Source organism: Oncorhynchus clarkii, chromosome 26 (genome assembly GCF_045791955.1).
Source record: "Oncorhynchus clarkii lewisi isolate Uvic-CL-2024 chromosome 26, UVic_Ocla_1.0, whole genome shotgun sequence".
Lineage (NCBI taxonomy): Eukaryota > Metazoa > Chordata > Actinopteri > Salmoniformes > Salmonidae > Oncorhynchus > Oncorhynchus clarkii.
In genome coordinates, this window is record NC_092172.1 from 33454785 (window position 1) to 33478038 (window position 23254).

The 23254-nt window shown below is 44.4% G+C and overlaps 1 protein-coding gene across 3 annotated transcripts in view; it reads left to right on the forward strand.

The window, feature by feature from the left end:
• Positions 1–23254, forward strand: part of LOC139385059 (elongation factor like GTPase 1) — a 103873-nt gene that overhangs the window by 51888 nt on the left and 28731 nt on the right. For all 3 annotated transcript variants that reach the window (XM_071130103.1, XM_071130106.1, XM_071130104.1), the window contains exons 16-19: positions 14830–14961; positions 15723–15870; positions 22386–22497; positions 22821–22944. In XM_071130103.1, coding sequence (XP_070986204.1) covers positions 14830–14961; positions 15723–15870; positions 22386–22497; positions 22821–22944 — 516 coding nt within the window. The remainder of the gene's footprint in view (positions 1–14829; positions 14962–15722; positions 15871–22385; positions 22498–22820; positions 22945–23254) is intronic.

A 23254-nucleotide genomic window follows, 5' to 3' on the forward strand; every position in this document is an offset into this window, starting at 1 on the left:
TAATCTAAGTTTATCATTTTAAAAGGCTAATTTATCATTAGAAAAACCTTTTACAATTGTTAGCACAGCTGAAAACTGTTGTGCTGATTAAAAAAACAATAAAACTGGCCTTTAGACTAGTTGAGTATCTGGAGCATCACCATTTGTGAAGGCCAGCATCCCGGAGTTGCCTCTTAACTGTTGATGTTGAGACTGGTGTTTTGTGGGTACTATTTAATGAAGCTGCCAGTTGAGGACTTGTGAGGCATCTGTTTTTCAAACTAGACACTCTAATGTAACCTTTGCCCCAGTCTGAGAACCTTATCCAGAGACCTCAGGACTTCATCAAGGATCTCTCTGTACTTTGCTCTGTTCATCTTTCCCTAGATCCTGACTAGTCTCCCAGTCCCTGCCGCTAAAAAACATCCCCACAGCATGATGCTGCCACCACCATGCTTCACTGTAGAGATGGTGCCATGTTTCCTCCAGACGTGACACTTGGTATTCAGGCCAAATAATTCAATCTTGGTTTCATCAGACCAGGGAATCTTGTTTCTCGTGGTCTGAGTCCTTTTAGGTGCCTTTTGGTCAACTCCAAGCGGGCTGGCATGTGCCTTTTACTGAGGAGTGGCTTCCGTCTGGCCACTCTACCATATAGGCCTGATTGATGGAGTGCTGCAGAGATGGTTGTCCTTCTGGAAGGTCCTCCCATCTCCACAGAGGAAGCTGGAGCTCTGTCAGAGTGACCATCGTGTTCTTTGTCTCCTCCCTGACCAAGGCCCTTCTCCCCCAATTGCTCAGTTTGGCCGTGCGGCCAGCTCTAGGAAGAGTCTTAGTGCTTCTAAACTTCCATTTAAGAATGATGGAGGCCACTGTATTCTTCGAGACCTTCAATGCTGCAGACATTTTTGGTACCCTTCCCCAGATCTGTGCCTCGACACAATCCTGTCTCTGAGCTCTCTGACAATTTCTTCAACCTCATGGCTTGGTTTTTGCTCTGACAGGCACTGTCAACCATGGGACCTTGTATAGACAATATGTGCCTTTCCAACTCATGTCCAAGCATTTGGATTTACAACAGGTGGACTCCAAGTTGAAGAAACATCTCAATGATGATCAATGGAAACAGGATGCACCTGAGCTCAATTTCGAGTCTCTTAGCAAAGAGTCTGAACACTTTATGTAAATAAGGTATTTCTGCAAAAATGTCTAAACCTGATTTCAATTTGTCATTATGGGGTATTGTGTGTTGATTGAAGTAAAGAAAAATAATGAATCCATTTTTAGGATAAGTCTGTATGTCACGATCGTCGTAAGAAGCAGACCAAAATGCAGCGTGGTACGTGTTCATGATGATATTTCAATTAAAGAAAAGCACTGAACACTGAATACAAAACAATAAATGAAAAAACGACCGTGAAGCTATATACCAAAATGTGCTGACACAAGCAACTAACACAGACATAGACAATCACCCACAACCCACAATGACAAAACAGGCTACCTAAATATGGTTCCCAATCAGAGACAACGACTAACACCTGCCTCTCATTGAGAACCATATCAGGCCAAACACAGAAACAGACAAACTAGACATCCAACATAGAATGCCCACTCAGATCACACCCTGACCAAACAAAACCTATAAACATACAAAGCAAACTATGGTCAGGATGTGACACTGTAACGTAACAAAATGGACTGAATACTTTCCCGAATGCACTGTATCTATCTGTCTGTCTCTGATCTATCGCTCACGCATAAAAACAGGAAATGGAGCCGCCAGGTCTCAGATATTCTAGGGTCGAGAATGTATTCATTAACGGAAAACCAAAAGAAAGAAGAAGAACAACAGGTTGTTGTTGTAGTTGTTGGCTCACTGGTGCTATGGTGGAGCCCAGCTAATAGATGATAACCATGGTGCATGTGTTTTCACACAGTGTACTGGAACTCTACAGAAGATGAAGAGCCATGAGCACACACACACATAATGTCGGGCTCATAAACCTTGCCTGTCACTACTCTGCTGTACGAGGGATCAAACATCCTCCTGCACTCATTGTTCACAAATCATCCCCAGTGTAATCTACTAGTGTTATTTCAGACCTAAGACCCCGCTGTGCACACACACACACAACCAATGATCCAGCCCCCAACCCTTCCTATAGCTCATATGTCCCCAGCCAGCCCACTCACACAGTGTTGTATGTAAAAGGATCCAGGGTAGGATTAATATATGAAGTGATTTTATGGTGGTGTTTGATTTAATGGTTAAAACCTCCTGCTTGTTATATCCTGTTTCCCCCTGATCTGATCATGTCCTATACACACAGAGATCCTGTAATGACTTGACATTGTGTGCAACCAGGGTTGTGTGCATGGGGTCTTGTAGTCGGTGTGTGTAGACTTTTGCTCCAGCCAAGCTGGATGGCCAGTATTGCATACCTTCAGGACTGGAGTTGCCCAGTGCTCTCCTGTTGTAAGCCGTTGTTCGTTAAGAGATAAGGTTGCCTCATGCCCCTCTCGTTCCCCCTTTATGCCAGGAAGATGATGTTTGCATCCTAAATTGTACACTAGTGCTTAGAGCGTTGGACCAGGAACTGAAAGGTTGCTGGTTCAAATCTCCAGGCTGACAAGGATCTGCCGACGTGCCTTTGAGCAAGGCACTTAACACTAACAGCTCTGTAAGTTACTCTGGATAAGAGCGTCTGCTAAATGACTGAAATGGAAATTAAAATGGTGCGCTGCTTTTGACCAGTGCCAACAAAATTCGTAGATCCCAAATGGCACCCTGAATCATCATAGTGAACTACTTTAGATCAGAACACAGATACACACACACACAGACACACTGCATTTGAGATATGCCCATTGACCCTAAACAAACTTTTCTCTCTTAGACGGTGCTTCAGTATCATAGCCCAAACTCTCTTCCTTATAGACTTAGTGTAGTCGAGCCATTTGGGACACAGACATTGTCTACTTAAACTGAGTGATGTTCCCTGCAATGTCTCCTTCAGTTGAATGAAGATGTGCCTGGAGTTTCTGCTGAAAGTGAGGGTTTTCCTGAACTTCCAAATGGCACCCTATTCCCTCTATAGCACACTGCTTTAGTGTGTTGTGTGGAATGTAATGGCACCTTATTCAGTGTTTAGTGTGGAATGTAATGGCACCCTATTCAGTGTTTATGTTGTCAGAGTCGGTACAAACACCCAATTTCTTCATGCTTTGCGCCGACAGAAACAGACATATCTTTGGTAAGATGAAGGGCGGGGATTGATTAACGACTCATGTAATCACAACAACATACAGGATCTCAAATCCTTTTGTTCACCTGACCTAGAATTCCTTACAATCAAATGCCGACCGCATTATCTTCCAAGATAATTCTCTTCAATGATAGTCACAGCCGTGTATACCCCCCCCCCCCCCCCCCCCCCCAAGCGGCATACCTCGCCGGCCCTGAAAGAACATCACTGGGCTCTGGAAACCATACATCCTGAGGCTGCATTTATTGTAGCTGGGGATTTTAACAAAGCTAACCTGAGAACAAGACTTCCTAAATTCTATCAGCATATCGAATGCGCGACACGAGCTGGTAGCATTCTGCATCATTGCTACTGTAACTTCCGTGATGCATACAAAGCCCCCCCCCACCCTGCCTTCAGCAAATCTGACCACGACTCCATTTTGTTGCTCCCAGCCTATAGACAGAAACTAAAACAGGAAACACCCGTGCCCAGGTCTATACAACGCTGGTCTGACCAATCGGATTCTACGCTTCCAGATTGCTTTGATCACATTGACTGGGATATGTTCCAGATAACCTCAGACAATAACATTGATGTATACGCTGACTCGGTGAGTGAGTTTATTAGCAAGTGCATAAGAGATGTCCTGCCCACTGTGAGTATTAAAACCTTTCCTAACCAGAAACCATGGATTGATGGCAGCAAACTGAAAGCGCGAACCACTGCTTTTAATCATGGCAAGGTGACCGGAAACATGACCGAATACAAACAGTGCAGCTATTCCCTCCGCAAGCCAATCAAACAAGCAAAGCGCCAGTATAGAGACAAAGTAGAGTTGCAATTCAACGGCTCAAACACGAGACGTATGTGGCAGGGTCTACAGACAATTCCGGATTACAAATAGAAAACTAGCCCTGTCGCGGACATCGATGTCTTGCTCCCAGATAAATTAAGCAACTTCTTTGCTCGCTTTAAGGACAATACAATGCCACTGACACGGCCCGCTACCAAAGCCTGTGGGCTCTCCTTCTCCATGGCCAACATGAGTAAGACATTTAAACGTGTTAACCCTCGCAAGGCTGACGGCCCAGATGGCATCCCTCGCCGTGTCCTCAGAGCATGTGTGTTTACGGGCATATTCAATCAATACTTAGTCTGTTAGTCTGTTAGTCTGTTGTCCCCACATGCTTCAAGATGGCTGACATTGTTCCTGTTCCCAAGAATGCTAAGGTAACTGAACTAAATGACTATTGCACCGTTGCACTCACTTCTGTCATCATGAAGTGCTTTGAGAGACTAGTCAAGGATCATATCACCTCCACCCTATCTGATACCCTAGACCCACTCCAATTTGCTTACCGCCCCAATAGGTCCACTGACAATGCAATCACCATCACACTGCACACTGTCCTATCCCATCTGGACAAGAGGAATACCTATGTAAGAATGCTGTTCACCAACTACAACTCAGCATTTAACATCATAGTACCCTCCAAACTCGTCATTAAGCGGCCCCGCCATGTGCAACTGGGTCCTGGACTTTCTGACGGGCCGCCCACCCAGGTAGGAATGTAGGAAACAGGTAGGAAGGTGGGAAACAACATGACCACCCCGCTGATCCTCAACACTGGGGCCCCACAAGGGTGCATTCTCAGCCCTCATGTACTCCCTGTTCACCCATGACTCCGTGGCCATGCACGCTTCCAACTCTATCATCAAGTTTGCAGACGACACTACAGTGGTGGGATTGACAACCAACGAGTGTGGTGTCAGGAAAATAACCTCTCACTCAACGTCAACAAAACAAAGGAGATGATCGTGGACTTCAGGAAACAGCGGAAGGAGCTCACCCCCGTCCACATCAACCTGACAGTAGTGGAGAAGATGGAAAGTTTTAAATTCCTCGGTGTACACATCACGGACAAACTGAAATGGTCCACCCACACAGACAGCGTGGTGAAGAAGGCACAACAGCGCCTCTTCAACCTCAGGAGACTGAAGAAATTTGGTTTGTCATCTAAAATACTCACAAACTTTTACAGATGCACAATCGAGAGCATCCTGTCGGGCTGTATCACCGCCTGGTACGGCAACTGCTCCTCCATCAACCGCAAGGCTCTCCAGAGGGTAGTGAGGTCTGCACAACGCATCATCAGTACAGGTGCATCAAAGCTAGGACCGAGAGCCTTGAGAGAGAAGCTGTTTTTCACACTAGAGGCTGCTGCCAACATACAGACTCAAATCTCTGTCCACTTAAATAAATGGACTTAATAAAGGTATCACTAGTCACTTTAAATAACGCCACTTTAATGTTTACATATCCTACATTACTCATCTCATATGTATATACTGTATTCTATGCCATTTACTGCATCTTGCCTATGCCACACGGCCATCGCTCATCCATATATTTATATGTACATATTCCTATTTATTCCTTTGCATTTGTGTGTATAAGGTAGTCGTTGTGAATTTGTTACATTACTTGTTAGATATTACTGCATTGTCAGAACTAGAAGCACAAGAATTTCGCTACTCTCGCATTTTAACATCTGCTAACCATGTGTATGTGACCAATAAAATTTGATTTGATAGTATGTAATGTAATGGCACCCTATTCAGTATTTAGTGTGGAATGTAATGGCACCCTGTTCAGTGTTTAGTGTGGAATGTAATGGCACCCTGTTCAGTGTTTAGTGTGGAATGTAATGGCACCCTGTTCAGTGTTTAGTGTGGAATGTAATGGCACCCTGTTCAGTATTTAGTGTGGAATATGATGGCACCCTGTTCAGTGTTTAGTGTGGAATGTAATGGCACCCTGTTCTGTGTTTAGTGTGGAATGTAATGGCACCCTGTTCAGTGTTTAGTGTGGAATGTAATGGCACCCTGTTCAGTGTTTAGTGTGGAATGTAATGGCACCCTGTTCAGTGTTTAGTGTGGAATGTAATGGCACCCTGTTCAGTGTTTAGTGTGGAATGTAATGGCACCCTGTTCAGTGTTTAGTGTGGAATGTAATGGCACCCTGTTCAGTGTTTAGTGTGGAATATGATGGCACCCTGTTCAGTGTTTAGTGTGGAATATGATGGCACCCTGTTCAGTGTTTAGTGTGGAATGTAATGGCACCCTGTTCAGTGTTTAGTGTGGAATGTAATGGCACCCTGTTCAGTGTTTAGTGTGGAATATGATGGCACCCTGTTCAGTGTTTAGTGTGGAATATGATGGCACCCTGTTCAGTGTTTAGTGTGGAATGTAATGGCACCCTGTTCAGTGTTTAGTGTGGAATATGATGGCACCCTGTTCTGTGTTTAGTGTGGAATGTAATGGCACCCTGTTCAGTGTTTAGTGTGGAATATGATGGCACCCTGTTCAGTGTTTAGTGTGGAATGTAATGGCACCCTGTTCAGTGTTTAGTGTGGAATGTAATGGCACCCTGTTCAGTGTTTAGTGTGGAATGTAATGGCACCCTGTTCAGTGTTTTAGTGTGGAATGTAATGGCACCCTGTTCAGTGTTTAGTGTGGAATGTAATGGGAGCCGTTTTCTAAAGTGCACATTAAATTAGTCATAAGGATTGGAGTGGGCTGGTCCCCGCTATTAGTTAGAGCCAACACCTGGAGATGTTCACAGAGTGTGTGTGTGTAATTGCAGTGCACAACTGTGTGTGTGTGTGTGTGTGTGTGTGTGTCCGTGTGCCACCACGATGAAGAAAGTGGGGGAATGACTCAAGTGAGCAGAAAGGTGTCCCGGCAGCCCTTGCCTCATGCCTGTTGGAGCAGTGATATCACAATGGTTAGCTGGAGGGAGATGTGGGCAGTGACACGGCTTTAGGATCCCGTTCTTCTTGTCTCTTAATACATTTTAACCTAAACTCAACCAGCTATGGTCATGAAGACCATAGTAGTCATGAAGAGCATAGTAGTCATGAAGAACATAGTTGTCATGAAGACCGTAGTTGTCATGAAGACAATAGTTGTCATGAAGACCATAGTTGTCATGAAGACCATAGTTGTCATGAAGAACATAGTTGTCATGAAGAACATAGTTGTCATGAAGACCATAGTTGTCACGAAGACAATAGTTGTCACGAAGTCCATAGTTGTCACGAAGTCCATAGTTGTCACGAAGTCCATAGTTGTCACGAAGTCCATAGTTGTCACGAAGTCCATAGTTGTCATGAAGACCATAGTTGTCACGAAGTCCATAGTTGTCATGAAGACCATAGTTGTCATGAAGTCCATAGTTGTCATGAAGTCCATAGTTGTCATGAAGACCATAGTTGTCATGAAGAACATAGTTGTCATGAAGAACATAGTTGTCATGAAGAACATAGTTGTCATGAAGTCCATAGTTGTCATGAAGAACATAGTTGTCATGAAGACCATAGTTGTCACGAAGACAATAGTTGTCACGAAGACAATAGTTGTCACGAAGTCCATAGTTGTCACGAAGTCCATAGTTGTCACGAAGTCCATAGTTGTCACGAAGTCCATAGTTGTCACGAAGTCCATAGTTGTCACGAAGTCCATAGTTGTCATGAAGAACATAGTTGTCACGAAGTCCATAGTTGTCACGAAGACCATAGTTGTCATGAAGTCCATAGTTGTCATGAAGACCATAGTTGGTTGAGTATTAACATTAACCCTCGTGGCCTACAGGCAAAGAACAGTGATGGTTGGGTAATGGGTAATTGGGTAATTTCCCCCACTCAATTTTATTTTGCTTTGTTCTTGTAGATTTTTTGCAAAGATAATTGAGAATGGAATGTTGTCCCTGTCTCATAGCGTCCAGAAATCTGTCTGTCCATTTGAATGTATATATTAAAGTTCACCCCCAACTACTCTCTCTAGCCAGAGGACAGAAGCTTTAATGTAATAATCAGTGTATTAGTTGGCTAGAGGTACATCCCCTCCTCTCCTGCCAATGCATACACATACACACACACACACACACACACACACACACACACACACACACACACACACACACACACACTGCAGAGTCAAATAGGGACTTTCCAGTGAAGGGAGATTCCATAGGATGTAAGGAGGAGCAGATTTCCAAGGCTCTGGCCTTGTACTTAATAAAACCGAATATATACACACACACACATTTTAGCTATCTCCAGCCGCACATCCAGTATAATATTCATTGTTTTTCAGTCTGGCTTCTCTCTCCTCTTCAAATAAGACCCATTTCCTTCGTAATGTGACTGGTACATTCTGACGTATTATTGGCTTTGAAGTCCCATTTTAACTTGGCAAAGGAATCCAATGTAGTCCAAAAGTTTTTTTTTTTTTTTTTTTGCCTCAGTGGAGCCTGGTAGAGTTCAGACAGGACTGTTCTACTCATGGGTTCACTAGTGCCTGGTAGAGTTCAGACTGGACTGTTCTACTCATGGGTTCACTAGAGCCTGGTAGAGTTCAGACTGGACTGTTCTACTCATGGGTTCACTAGAGCCTGGTAGAGTTCAGACAGGACTGTTCTACTTATGGGTTCACTAGTGCCTGGTAGAGTTCAGACTGGACTGTTCTACTCATGGGTTCACTAGTGCCTGGTAGAGTTCAGACTGGACTGTTCTACTCATGGGTTCACTAGAGCCTGGTAGAGTTCAGACAGGACTGTTCTACTTATGGATTCACTAGTGCCTGGTAGAGTTCAGACTGGACTGTTCTACTCATGGGTTCACTAGAGCCTGGTAGAGTTCAGACAGGACTGTTCTACTCATGGGTTCACTAGTGCCTGGTAGAGTTCAGACTGGACTTTTCTACTCATGGGTTCACTAGAGCCTGGTAGAGTTCAGACAGGACTGTTCTACTCATGGGTTCACTAGTGCCTGGTAGAGTTCAGACTGGACTGTTCTACTCATGGGTTCACTAGAGCCTGGTAGAGTTCAGACTGGACTGTTCTACTCATGGGTTCACTAGTGCCTGGTAGAGTTCAGACTGGACTGTTCTACTCATGGGTTCACTAGAGCCTGGTAGAGTTCACACTGGACTGTTCTACTCATGGATTCACTAGAGCCTGGTAGAGTTCAGACTGGACTGTTCTACTCATGGGTTCACTAGAGCCTGGTAGAGTTCAGACTGGACTGTTCTAGTCATTGGTTCAGTTCAGTAAATCTGCATTGTCCCAGGAGGGCAGTTTGTGTGCAGCTTTAAAAAAAGTAAAAAACCTACTTAATATAAAACAATGTGTTGAACCACTTACAAAACATACACAATCACAGTTCAGTGGAGTGTAATTATGTTGCTATGAATCACAGTTTGTCTTGTAATAATCAATCTGTGTCTGAATAAAACTACAGCCAACCAACTATCAATGTTTTTTGGGGTAAGGTTTCCCCCAACTGTCCATGGCAGATTGTACATGTTGAATCGGAACCAACTACAAGCAACTAGGTCCAGAAAAATACCAACTTAAACTAGGTCCAGCAAATACCAACTGAAACTAGGTCCAGCAAATACCAACTGAAACTAGGTCCAGCAAATACCAACTGAAACTAGGTCCAGCAAATACCAACTGAAACTAGGTCCAGCAACGGCCAACTGAAACTAGGTCCAACAACGGCCAACTGAAACTAGGTCCAGCAAATACCAACTGAAACTAGGTCCAGCAAATACCAACTGAAACTAGGTCCAGCAAATACCAACTGAAACTAGGTCCAGCAAATACCAACTGAAACTAGGTCCAGCAAATACCAACTGAAACTAGGTCCAGCAACGGCCAACTGAAACTAGGTCCAACAACGGCCAACTGAAACTAGGTCCAACAACGGCCAACTGAAACTAGGTCCAACAACGGCCAACTGAAACTAGGTCCAGCAACGGCCAACTGAAACTAGGTCCAGCAGCGGCCAACTGAAACTAGGTCCAGCAAATACCAACTGAAACTAGGTCCAGCAACGGCCAACTGAAACTAGGTCCAACAACGGCCAACTGAAACTAGGTCCAGCAAATACCAACTGAAACTAGGTCCAGCAAATACCAACTGAAACTAGGTCCAGCAAATACCAACTGAAACTAGGTCCAGCAAATACCAACTGAAACTAGGTCCAGCAAATACCAACTGAAACTAGGTCCAGCAACGGCCAACTGAAACTAGGTCCAACAACGGCCAACTGAAACTAGGTCCAACAACGGCCAACTGAAACTAGGTCCAACAACGGCCAACTGAAACTAGGTCCAGCAACGGCCAACTGAAACTAGGTCCAGCAGCGGCCAACTGAAACTAGGTCCAGCAACGACCAACTGAAACTCGGTCCAACAACGGCCAACTGAAACTCGGTCCAGCAACGGCCAACTGAAACTAGGTCCAACAACGGCCAACTGTTACTAGGTCCAGTAACGGCCAACTGAAACTAGGTCCAGCAACGGCCAACTGAAACTAGGTCCAGCAACGACCAACTGTTACTAGGTCCAGCAACGGCCAACTGTTACTAGGTCCAACAACGGCCAACTGAAACTAGGTCCAACAACGGCCAACTGAAACTAGGTCCAGCAACGGCCAACTGAAACTAGGTCCAGCAGCGGCCAACTGAAACTAGGTCCAGCAACGACCAACTGAAACTCGGTCCAACAACGGCCAACTGAAACTCGGTCCAGCAACGGCCAACTGAAACTAGGTCCAACAACGGCCAACTGAAACTAGGTCCAGCAACGGCCAACTGAAACTAGGTCCAGCAACGGCCAACTGAAACTAGGTCCAGCAACGGCCAACTGAAACTAGGTCCAGCAACGGCCAACTGAAACTAGGTCCAGCAACGGCCAACTGAAACTAGGTCCAGCAACGGCCAACTGAAACTAGGTCCAGCAACGACCAACTGTTACTAGGTCCAGTAACGGCCAACTGAAACTAGGTCCAGCAACGGCCAACTGAAACTAGGTCCAGCAACGACCAACTGTTACTAGGTCCAGCAACGGCCAACTGTTACTAGGTCCAGCAACGACCAACTGTTACTAGGTCCAGCAACGACCAACTGTTACTAGGTCCAGCAACGACCAACTGAAACTAACTTACACACCTGGCCAATTAGTTCAACAACCGTCTGTAGACGGTGGGATTGGCTCTAGTTGGATAGATTTCTCTCTCTCTCTCTCTCACTCACTCACTCACTCACTCACACACACACACACACACACACACACACACACACACACACACACACACACACACACACACAGCATCTCAAAGCATTTAGGCTAGATCAGGTTCCTGTGCCCTCCACGCATGTCAGTCAGTTAAGGTCTTTAGCCAAGGAAGGCTTTTGTTCCTTAGTTGTATTGTTTTTTGTGTGACTGAGTGGTCTGTGGGTTGGATCACAGGGAGTCAGCTCAACTTCTGAGTCATCAGCTTCTCTGGCTACATACACACATCACACACCAGACCCCAGTTAGATGTCTAGCATCTGTTCCGCTTGAACGTGTGTGTGTGTGTGTGTGTGTGTGTGTGCTCAATCAACTTCTTATAATGGTGTGCATATATCCAGTTGTAAGTCAGTTTCTAGGTAGAAATAAGACCAAGTTTTTTTGTTCAATGTATTTTTTTTTACTTTTGTTTTTCACCTCTTATTTTTATATATATTTTTATCATTATTATAGTTATTTTTCCCCCCAATTTGTAGTTAGTCTTGTCTCATCATTGCAACGGACACAGGAGAGGCGAAGGTCAAAATTCATGCGTCCTCTGAAACACGACCCTGCCAAGCCGCACTGCTTCGAGAGAGAATTTTAGTTAATACCACTCTGACAATTTCAAAGATTTTACTGAGTTGTAGTTCATATAAGGAAATCTGGTGGTCACAGATACCTTTAAAACAAGTGGGCCTCACAATTCGCCTCAGGATCTCGTCTTGGTATTTCTGTGCATTCAAATTGACATCGATAAAATGCAATTGTGTTCATTGTCTGTAGCAAATGACTGCCCACACCATAACCTCACCACCATCATGGGACACTCTGTTCACAACGTTGACATCAGTAAACTGCTCGCCCACACTAGGCATGTTTTGAGGCCTGGTTGGACGTAATGCCAAATTCTTTAAAATGATGGAGAAATGAGAAATGAGCATTCAACTCTCTGGCAACAGCTCTGGTGGACATTCCTGCAGTCAGCATGCCAATTGCAGGTGGATGGATTATCTTGGTAAAGAAGAAATGCTCACTAACAGGGATGTAAACTAATGTGTGCACAACATTTTAAACATTTCTGGGTTATTTTATTTATACTCATGAAACATGTGACCAACACTTTACATGTTGCGTTTTATATTTTTGTTCCGTGTAGAAGGCATGTGTGACTGAGGTGAAAAGTTGAAGAGTGGCAGGATTTATGTAGTACTCATTAAAATACTATATGAAGCTGTGGCTCACTGTTCAGCCTGCTGTTTTAAAGAGCAACGCTTAAATTTGCCAGAGTCTCCTGCCCTGCCCCCGCTGTGTGTGTGATCACAGGAAGTCATCAGCGGTAGGATAAACATGGCGGTGTAGTTGAGGCCGGCTGAGCCCCTTAAAATGGACACAAAGAAGGCCTGTGTCCAGCCTCCATTCTCCATTACAGTCCTGGATTGTGTTCATTGGGGCATGCGACTGAAAATGTTTTGCAACAGAAAAAGGAAAAACCAATATTTCTCATTGGACAAATTATCTTCCTTTTTCAGTCCGTGTTCTTCCCGTTTGCTTCCTAATGAACATGACCCTGGCCTAGCCTGCTCATCCATTACTGCACTAAAGCTAGCTAATCGTAGCCTGGTCGCAGAGCTGTTGGTGCTGTCTTGCCAACTCCTATGGTCAATGTCATGCCAAACAACAATAGGCGTCAGCCATACGGCACAAACAGATCTGGGACCAGGCTCATCTTACCTCCAGTTTAATTCATCCAAAACACTATTCAACATCACAGTTCAGTTGAACAAAACATCATCAGAGAATTGAAAATAAAGAACGACTAACTCTTTGGATACAGTCTGGTCTCTCAGCTCTGACACGGTAGAATGGACTCAAGAGAGAGTGATAAACAGAAAGGGACGAAGGAGAGAGAGAGAGAGTGATAACAGAAAGGGACGAAGGAGAGAGAGAGGAAGGGATATGTTCTCCCCTTTGTCAGGAGCCACCAGGCAACCTTCCCTACTCAGCCATATGGGTAGGTTATGGATAGGGCCCTCTTCCTCTGCTACAGTACTAAACCATCTCCTCTTTCCTCCCCTCTATCTTCCCTTACCTCTTTCTTCCCCCCAGGCTACATTAGCCTCAGTGTTCCTCAGAGCCCTGAACCTTCTGATAGCAGGGAAATGATTTTCTCTCCCTGCCTCTCTCTCTTCATCCCTCTCTTTTCTAGTCTCTCTCTCTCTAGTTCTCTCTCACTCTTCCTTTCTCTTTCTCTCTCTTCATCCCTCTCTTTTCTAATCTGTCTCTCTCTCTAGTTCTCTCTCACTCTTCTCTTTCTCTCTCTTCATCCCTCTCTTTTCTAATCTGTCTCTCTAGTTCTCTCTCACTCTTTCTTTCTCTCTCTTCATCCCTCTCTTTTCTAATCTGTCTCTCTCTCTAGTTCTCTCTCACTCTTCCTTTCTCTTTCTCTCTCTTCATCCCTCTCTTTTCTAATCTGTCTCTCTCTCTAGTTCTCTCTCACTCTTCCTTTCTCTTTCTCTCTCTTCATCCCTCTCTTTTCTAATCTGTCTCTCTCTAGTTCTCTCTCACTCTTTCTCTTTCTCTCTTGCACATTTCTTGGGCTTTTGTCTCCTCCTTCCTCTCACACATTTTCTCTGTCTCTCTCTCTGTGTTTCTATCTCTCTCTGTGTGATTCTCTCACTCACTTGTCTGAAACAGAGACAAAGCTGGTCGCATTATTCTCTCTCTCTCTCTGTGTTTCTCTCCCTCACTTGTGTCTGAAACAGAGACAAAGCTGGTCGCATTATTCTCTCTCTCTCTGTGTGTTTCTCTCCCTCACTTGTGTCTGAAAAAGAGACAAAGCTAGTCTCATTATTCTCTCTCTCTCTGTGTGTTTCTCTCCCTCACTTGTGTCTGAAACAGAGACAAAGCTAGTCTCATTATTCTCTCCCCTTGGAGTTACTCTGCTCTCTTCCACAGAGAGACATTGCAGGGCTGCGTCCTTAATGGCACCCTTTTCCCTACATACTCCACTACTTTTGACCAGACCACTATAGGGCTCTGGTCTAAAGTAGTGCACTGTAAAGGGACTAGGGTGCCATTTGGACACAGCCTATGAAGGTTAATTTTTAATGAACTGTTTACCATTGAAGTGGTAGCTTCCCTAATAATGACGTTATCTTATCTCCAGAGCCACACTCTGTTCATGTCTCTCCAGGTGTCTGAATTCTCGGTTCTGATCTAGGATCAGGTCCTCTGCTGTTCATATCATCTTGTTCATTATGCCTCTCCTCCTCTAATCTCCTCGTCCCATACAGAGCAGGTTCAACTCCCTCTCATGACTCTGGTTCCTCTCATGGTTTCTTCCTACCTAGGGACTGTTTCCTTGTCACTACTGTCTCTCTGATCACTCTTTAGGCTCCAGCTGTTGTCAATCACTGTGACATGTGTTTGTAGAAAGTGCTGGATTGATTAATTGATTGATGGATTGATTCCCTAGGTATTGGCGGTCTCGAGGAGTGTGTGTTGAAGTCTGCGACCCTCTCCACCTCCCCTGCCCTCCCCCCTTTCATCCCCCTCAACTTCGAAGCTACGCCCATCGTACGAGTGGCCATCGAACCCAAGCACCCAAGTAAGTGTCAAACACACACGGTTACACACAAACACACTTACACCACATTGTGAATTTGTTGAGGTTGTTGCCTGTCAGTGATGTTTTTGTTGTCTGTCATCTGAGGTAAGATGCTAATGTTGAGAAGCTAACGTTCCTCCAGCACCCCAGTCAGCCAGCCATTCTGTCAACCAACCAGCTATTCAACCAGTCAGTCAGCCAGTCAGCTGGTCCACAGATAGTCAGACATTCCTGCAGCTCTTCCGTGGTATTCGTTAGTATTATAGCTGAGGGCAACATTTGCCTCATATGGAGGGAGTTAGTCAGCTAGCAGTCAGTCAGTTAGTTAGCTAGTCTTAGAAAGTTTCAGGATAACTATTTTGGGAAGCTTCAAATAGTGTTTGTTTGTTTTCTTTTAAGTAGTTGCACTTAGTAGTTGAGCTGACCTGTAACCCTGAAAATTCAAACCCGTCCTGGGTTATGTTCATCAGGGCACTCATCAGAAAGTGTTTGAAAATGTTTTGCGACAGAAATGAAAATTAGCATTTAATTCTGGATAAATCCAAGTAGTCCCTCCCTATTTCGTGATTTCTTCAGTTTGATGCCTAATGAACATGACCCAGGTAACGTCAGTCTAAGGTTTCTTAACGAAAGACAAATGTAGGTTTGAATCCAGGGTGTATTATGTGCAGTAGGGCTCATACATGGAAATGATTCATGCTTAGTCTACTAAGAAGTACTTTTCTACAATCGTGTGTGTGTGTGTGTGTGTGTGTGTCAAGGTGAGATGCCTAAGCTGGTACGGGGTATGAGGCTGTTGAACCAGGCTGACCCGTGTGCTGAGGTTCTGATCCAGGAGACAGGAGAACACGTACTGGTCACGGCCGGAGAGGTCCACCTGCAACGCTGTCTGGACGACCTCCGAGAGAGGTGAGCCTCTCGTTTTCCTCTTTTGATTGACGAGTTCAACGGTTTATTTCGACAGTTGGAAACAGAGAGGGAGAAACAGTAGGAAGGTTGGACGCAGGGATTGAACCCCGGTCTCCGTTGGAGAGAAGTATATTATGAGACTGAAGCCGGGAGCGTCATCATTTAAACATGAGCTCTGCACAGAGAGGTCTGTCAGTCAGTCTTTATGGCTGTATCTATCTATCTTTCTTTGTCTGTCTGTCTGTGATTTGAAATCTAGTCAATAGTAGTGACATGTTGACCAGACGCCCTGTAACAGAGTGTAGATGAGCAGCAGACGGCTCAGTTTGAGATGACTCAGTTTTTACACCGTCTGGCCCAGTCTCACACACTGATGATTGACATGATGATTCTGTGTGTGTGTAATGTTTCTGACTGAGAGTGGGTGTCTCTCTCTCTATAAAAAGTCATGTGTGATTATTGACTGGAGATGCTGTATTTAGATGTCTCTTCTCCACTCTGATCATGTCATATTAGAAGAGATGGTGAGAGAGAGCGAAAGAGAGAGAGAGAGAGAGGAGGGGTTTAAAGAGTTCCGTACAGAGATGTTAAATACAGCTAATTTCATTTGCATCCTAAGACCAGTTGCCCTCCACCCCTGCCATAAACTAAACTCTCACCAGCCTCCCTCTGATGTTGAGGGATCAGGTCCTATGTCTATGTATTGTTCATAATCAATACCTAAAGCTGTTGTAAGACCACCCACACATGTGAATGTAAGAGCGTTGGACTAGTAACCGAAAGGTTGCAAGTTCAAATCCCCGAGCTGACAAGGTACAAATCTGTCGTTCTGCCCCTGAACAGGCAGTTAACCCACTGTTCCTAGGCCGTCATTGAAAATAAGAATTTGTTCTTAACTGACTTGCCTAGTAAAATAAAGGTAAAATAAAAAATTAAATGTAGCATTTATCAGTCCAGTCCTGCAAAGATCCTGTATTATCTATGTGTATAGTACATAAAGAAATCAAAATCAAATCAAATGTATTTATATAGCCCTTCGTACATCAGCTGATATCTCAAAGTGCTGTACAGAAACCCAGCCTAAAACCCCAAACAGCAAGCAATGCAGGTGTAGAAGCACGGTGGCTAGGAAAAACTAGGGGGGGGCAACCCAGACTAGGGGGGCAACCCAGACAGGAAGATCACATCAGTGACTCAACCCACTCAAGTGACGCACCCCCCCCAGGGACGGTATGAAAGAGCCCCACATCAACATGTTGGAGGTGTGAGGTGGGGAGATGTGTGAACACATCAAAATAGATATTTCACAGCTTTATTTCAAATGGAGTTTTCATAACTCCATAAATCAAAGATTTCCATATGCTTTGATACTTTGAAAGTGATACAAAGTACAGTGAAGTCTAGGCCTGTGTCCCAAATGACATGCAGTGTCACTGCATGCAAATGACATGCAGTGTGTTGCAGTGGGACAAATGTGCAGGCCTCAATATAGTTGTACATGTATATAGATGTTCAGGTGCGTTATCTCTTTAACATACATTAGTATGTTCAGATAAATATTTGGGAGATTATTGAAATCATGAGGGAATTGGGATTTCTGGGAAACTTGGGAATTTAATAACTGGAATTTTACATCGCTAATGGTGAATATCCACAGTCCTAAAGCATTAATTCCCCAGAAGAATGAATGGGAATTAGAGATGACATGTCCTTCGGTGTAACCTTGGTACTAACTAAATCTGCATCTATCTGCATACGTTGTCCTTGTCACTCAGTTCATCTGTATAACTTATCAATGTAGAAGACAGAGTATTGATGAGAGGACCTTTCATTCAGCCAATCAGTCAAACTGGTAATCCTCCCACAACATAATGATCGATGGCTACATTGGTTAACACGTTATGGATTGGGCCAAGGACACAGAAAGTTAGGGAAACGGTCAACATGTAGTTTATCAACATTGGACTACACTAAAACATAATTTTCATGTTTCAATGAACTTACTCTCAGTACAACCTTTGGAGGAATCGAAGTTATCAATTATATTACAGCATTACACTTGCAGGCACACACACACACACGCACACACACATTCATTTCCTGACTAACGTTCTTATAAGATCAACATGATTGTTGCTAACTCAAACACACTGACCAGATTTATAAAGAGTCTCAGGGATCTTTACAGCTTTCCCCCTGGAAGATAACACAGGGTGATTTAGAAACAGTCCTAAACCAGCCAGAATGACAGGGCATCCAGGGACTGGATCCCGTCTAGTAAGTGTAATTCTATGTTTACAAATAGTCCAGGCCAGCCTGATTATGTCACCCAGGCAGGTGAAACACTAGAATTACCTTGTATTCTCCTGTTTGGTGAATAACAGTCCCAGCCGTAGAGAGAGAACAATTTTTGTCTTTGTGTTCCATCTCTGTGGTCCCCACTGCATTTAATCAGGGGATGACTGCAATTCTTATTCTATGTTTGAAAATATGCCAGTCAGTCAGCTAGTCGGGCAAAGAGCAGGGCAGGACAGAGGAAGGGGAACCGTGTTGGCTGTGAATGCCGACTGACCCCGTTGTGACATCACAACAACACACACAAGCAGACTGGCCCATGGCCATTCCCTCTCTAGCTCAGTAAGAGGTCGAGCCCGTTTTAGCCACTTGTGTGGCACATGGGACTGTGACGTCACAGCACCAGGATTCTGAAGCCTAAACAGCGCCAGGGTCGTCTCGCTGCCCTGGAAAGTGGGCCATCTGATCCTGACCAAGGTAAAGCTGGGGTGAACCAGGCAAACGTGTTTATTTCTGCTCACTAATACACACACACACACAACACAGCTTTTCTCATGTGAATTATCTGGACTTTTTGGGTGTAAATATGTATTTCCATTCAAAATCCATTTCCCCCCCAACCCTTACGCCTAAAAAGTCCTGACAAATAAAATACTATCTTACCTTGTCAGGACATTCTGGTCCTGATAATGTAGGCAACATGTACACACAAAACCACACACTACACACACACGCAGCCATAGTTACAGTGGCTCCAAATCACCTCTAGATTACAATGCCGCAGCAATAAAACAATTTCCTGTATGCACAGTTATGGTTTTCCAACTCACGATGCATTGGAGAAATGTCCAAATGATTAGAAGGAGAGGGTTCCTAAACGAGGCTGTAAATCAACAGTGTTCAGGATGGAGACTCATAGGCTGCGTCTCAACTGACAACATGTTCCCCAAGTGCACTACTTTTGAACAGGAGCAGCTATGGGCCGTTCTGGCTCAGACGAGGCAGACTTATCCAAGGCTTGATTACTTACTTTTAACCAGGGCCCATAGGTTGTCATCTGGGGGACACCAATATCTTCAACGCCGTGTGAGTTAGTGATAAAAAATAATGAATGTCCTCAACTCTTTGATTTATTCAAGACACACAAACAGACAACTGGTACGTCCCAAATTTGACTCTATTCCCCATGTAGTGCACTACTTTTGCCCAGGGACAAGGTAGTTATCCACTACACATGGAATAGGGTGATCTTCATCAGGTCTAGTTGGTCTGGTTATGTATTAGTTTTGTTTCTGTCTAGCACCGGATTACTGGGTGTGTGTGTTTCTCCTCTCCCACTGAATAAGTCATATCTCCCTGCTTGATTACTGGGTGTGTGTGTTTCTCCTCTCCCACTGAATAAGTCATATCTCCCTGCTTGATTACTGGGTGTGTGTATTTCTCCTCTCCCACTGAATAAGTAATCTCTCCCTGCTTGATTACTGGGTGTGTGTGTTTCTCCTCTCCCACTGAATAAGTCATATCTCCCTGCTTGATTACTGGGTGTGTGTGTTTCTCCTCTCCCACTGAATAAGTCATATCTCCCTGCTTGATTACTGGGTGTGTGTATTTCTCCTCTCCCACTGAATAAGTAATCTCTCCCTGCTTGATTACTGGGTGTGTGTGTTTCTCCTCTCCCACTGAATAAGTCATATCTCCCTGCTTGATTACTGGGTGTGTGTGTTTCTCCTCTCCCACTGAATAAGTAATCTCTCCCTGCTTGATTACTGGGTGTGTGTGTTTCTCCTCTCCCACTGAATAAGTCATATCTCCCTGCTTGATTACTGGGTGTGTGTGTTTCTCCTCTCCCACTGAATAAGTCATATCTCCCTGCTTGATTACTGTGTGTGTGTGTTTCTCCTCTCCCACTGAATAAGTCATATCTCCCTGCTTGATTACTGGGTGTGTGTGTTTCTCCTCTCCCACTGAATAAGTCATATCTCCCTGCTTGATTACTGGGTGTGTGTGTTTCTCCTCTCCCACTGAATAAGTCATATCTCCCTGCTTGATTACTGGGTGTGTGTGTTTCTCCTCTCCCACTGAATAAGTAATCTCTCCCTGCTTGATTACTGGGTGTGTGTGTTTCTCCTCTCCCACTGAATAAGTCATATCTCCCTGCTTGATTACTGGGTGTGTGTGTTTCTCCTCTCCCACTGAATAAGTCATATCTCCCTGCTTGAGGAGTTGACAATGTTTAGCTAAATTAGTAATAAGTCTGGAAGCATCGTTCAGAGTGCGTCTGCTCTGTTGGAAGAACACATTCTAATCCAAATGGCATCCTATTCCCTTCATAGTGCACTTCTTTTGACCAGGACCCTTTTGGTATTTTATTAGGATCCCCATTAACTGTTGTAAAAGCAGCAGCTACTCTTCCTGGGGTTCACACAGAACATGACATAATACAGAACATTAAATAGACCAGAACAGCTCAAGGACAGAACTACATCCATTTAGAGCTCTGGTCTAAAGGAGTGCACTATATAGGTAGTGGGGTGCCATTTGGGATGCATTCCAAGTCTTAGTGAGATTTAAAGAAACAACGAACACCCACAGCACCCAGAATAACCCCCATCGTCAAACAACCACACAGTCTGCTGTCTACATTGGATTCAGGGAACGCTCCAGCGCTTCTGAGATGCTTCTACTAAACATCAGTGAGAGAGGAAGGAGAGAGAGGGAGAGAAAGAGGGAGGAATGGAGAGAGTGGAAGGGGGAGAGGATGACTTGTTTTCTGCCCTGTTTTTGTATGGACTGACTCTAACTGGATTATATATATATATATATGTGTGTGTGTGTGTGTGTGTGTGAGAAAGAGAGCATGTGCGTGTGTGTGTGTTTGCGCACGTTTGTGAGAGAGTGTGCGTGTTTATAACGTCACACGATGGGTAACGTGATGAGCTGGTTCTGGTAGTGTGGACGGAAGTCGTGACGTCTCTCAGCCCACACACACACACACACACACACACAGCCAGTTTAGGATGAACCCACAAACAGGGATTGCCTGTTTGTGTCAATAAACTTTGACAGTACTTGGCTGTTGGTCTTGGCAGCCGGAGAGATACATCACCTCTTCTTTCTCCACAGGTAGTGACAGACAGTGTCCCAAATGGAACCATTTTCCCGATGTAATGCACTTCTTTTGACCAGAGCTTTATGGGCCCTGGTCTAAAGTAGAGCACTACAGGAATAGGGTGCCATTTGGGAAGCACACTTATTTTCTTATCCTAAAGTGACCCTCTCTGTATTCCTCTGAGTGTTTCAGCAGTGATAACCTAATGACGTCATTTTATGGGAGAACCAGACCTGAAGCTTGGCCTCACCAGCACAGGGTTGTGTTCATTAGGCAGAAAACGGAGGTACAGATCTAGGATCAAGTTCACCCCCCACTTAATGTAGCATTCTTGGTCGTTTTTTTTTATCTATATTTTTAAAATCATTTTAATCATTTAGCAGACGTTATCTAGGGTGACTTACAGGAGCAATGACGGTTAAGTACCTTGCTCAAGGGCACATCAACAGATTCTTTTCACCTTGGGGATTCGAACCAGCAACCTTTCCATCACAGTCATTTGTATCTGAATAGAAGCTGCTATATTTCCCTCATCCTCCTCCTGTGGTTTAGAAAGATTGAAGAAGCAGACGTGTGTAGTGTGTTTGTGTGTGTAGTGTGTGTGTGTGTGTGTAGTGTGTGTGTGTGCACGCGCAAGGTGAGCTATGACAGATGATATAAATATGCTGTGCTTGGCTCAGCATGGACAGGAGTGCCTAATAATATCTGACAGGTGTTATTGTTTTGGAAAATAAAAAGGCAGACGTGAAAGTTTCCAGCGCTCTCTTAAGAGACCAATGTGTCTTTATGTATAGTATTCTGTTGAGTTTGTTCTGGCTCTCGTACCCAGTAATACAGCACATTTACAATGCATGGGTTGTCCTACTTGCTCTTACTCAGGGACGCCAACTTCATTTGTGTTGCTGCATGTGAGTATTCCATCTCCTTCTCACTACACATCTTTGTAACTTTTCCAGCTTTTCCAGAAATCCTGGATGGAGGAATTTCTGCTTATTTCTGCCTGATTCCAGGAATCTTCCTAGTGGGATTTCTGGAAAACCCAGGAATTTGTGGAAATGTACCAGTTTTGGGAACCCTACATCTGATTCTCTGTGTTCTTCTCATCGTCCAGGTTTGCCAAGATTGAGATCAGTGCCTCCAAGCCTATCATCCCATTCAGAGAGACCGTGATCAGACCACCCAAAGTGGACATGGTCAATGAAGACCTGGGGAAACAACAGAAGGTGTGTGTGTACGTTGAGGGTGTGGTGTGTGTGTCTATCTTATATCTGATCTGTTGACATCTCAAACTACACCCCATATATTAGTAGTGTGCTACAATTGAAGAGGCAGCAGCAGTCTATTTGCAGTAGCTAACCTGACTCTCGTGTGTGTGTGTGTGTGTGTGTGTGTGTGTGTGTGTGTGTGTGTGTGTGTGTGTGTGTGTGTGTGTGTGTGTGTGTGTGTGTGTGTGTGTGTGTGTGTGTGTGTGTGTGTGTGTGTGTGTGTGTGTGTGTGTGTGTGTGTGTGTGTGTGTGTGTGTGTGTGTGTGTGTGTGTGTCTCTAGGTGGCTGTGATCCACCAGGTGAAAGAGTCAGACACCCTGCACCTGGACCCCAGCGGCCTGGTGACCCTCACCACCCCCAACAGACAGGCCACCGTGGGGGTACGGGCCATACCACTACCCGAAGGTGAGAGAGAGTTGAGTTGGTGAGGGTGTGTTTGTTGTTGTCAGACTATTTATTTTATTTATTTTTTATTTCACCTTTATTTAACCAGGTAGGCAAGTTGAGAACAAGTTCTCATTTACAATTGCGACCTGGCCAAGATAAAGCAAAGCAGTTCGACACATATAACAACACAGAGTTACACATGGAGTAAAACAAACATACAGTCAATAATACAGTATAAACAAGTCTATGTGAGCAAATGAGGTGAGATAAGGGAGGTAAAGGCAAAAAGGCCATGGTGGCAAAGTAAATACAATATAGCAAGTAAAAC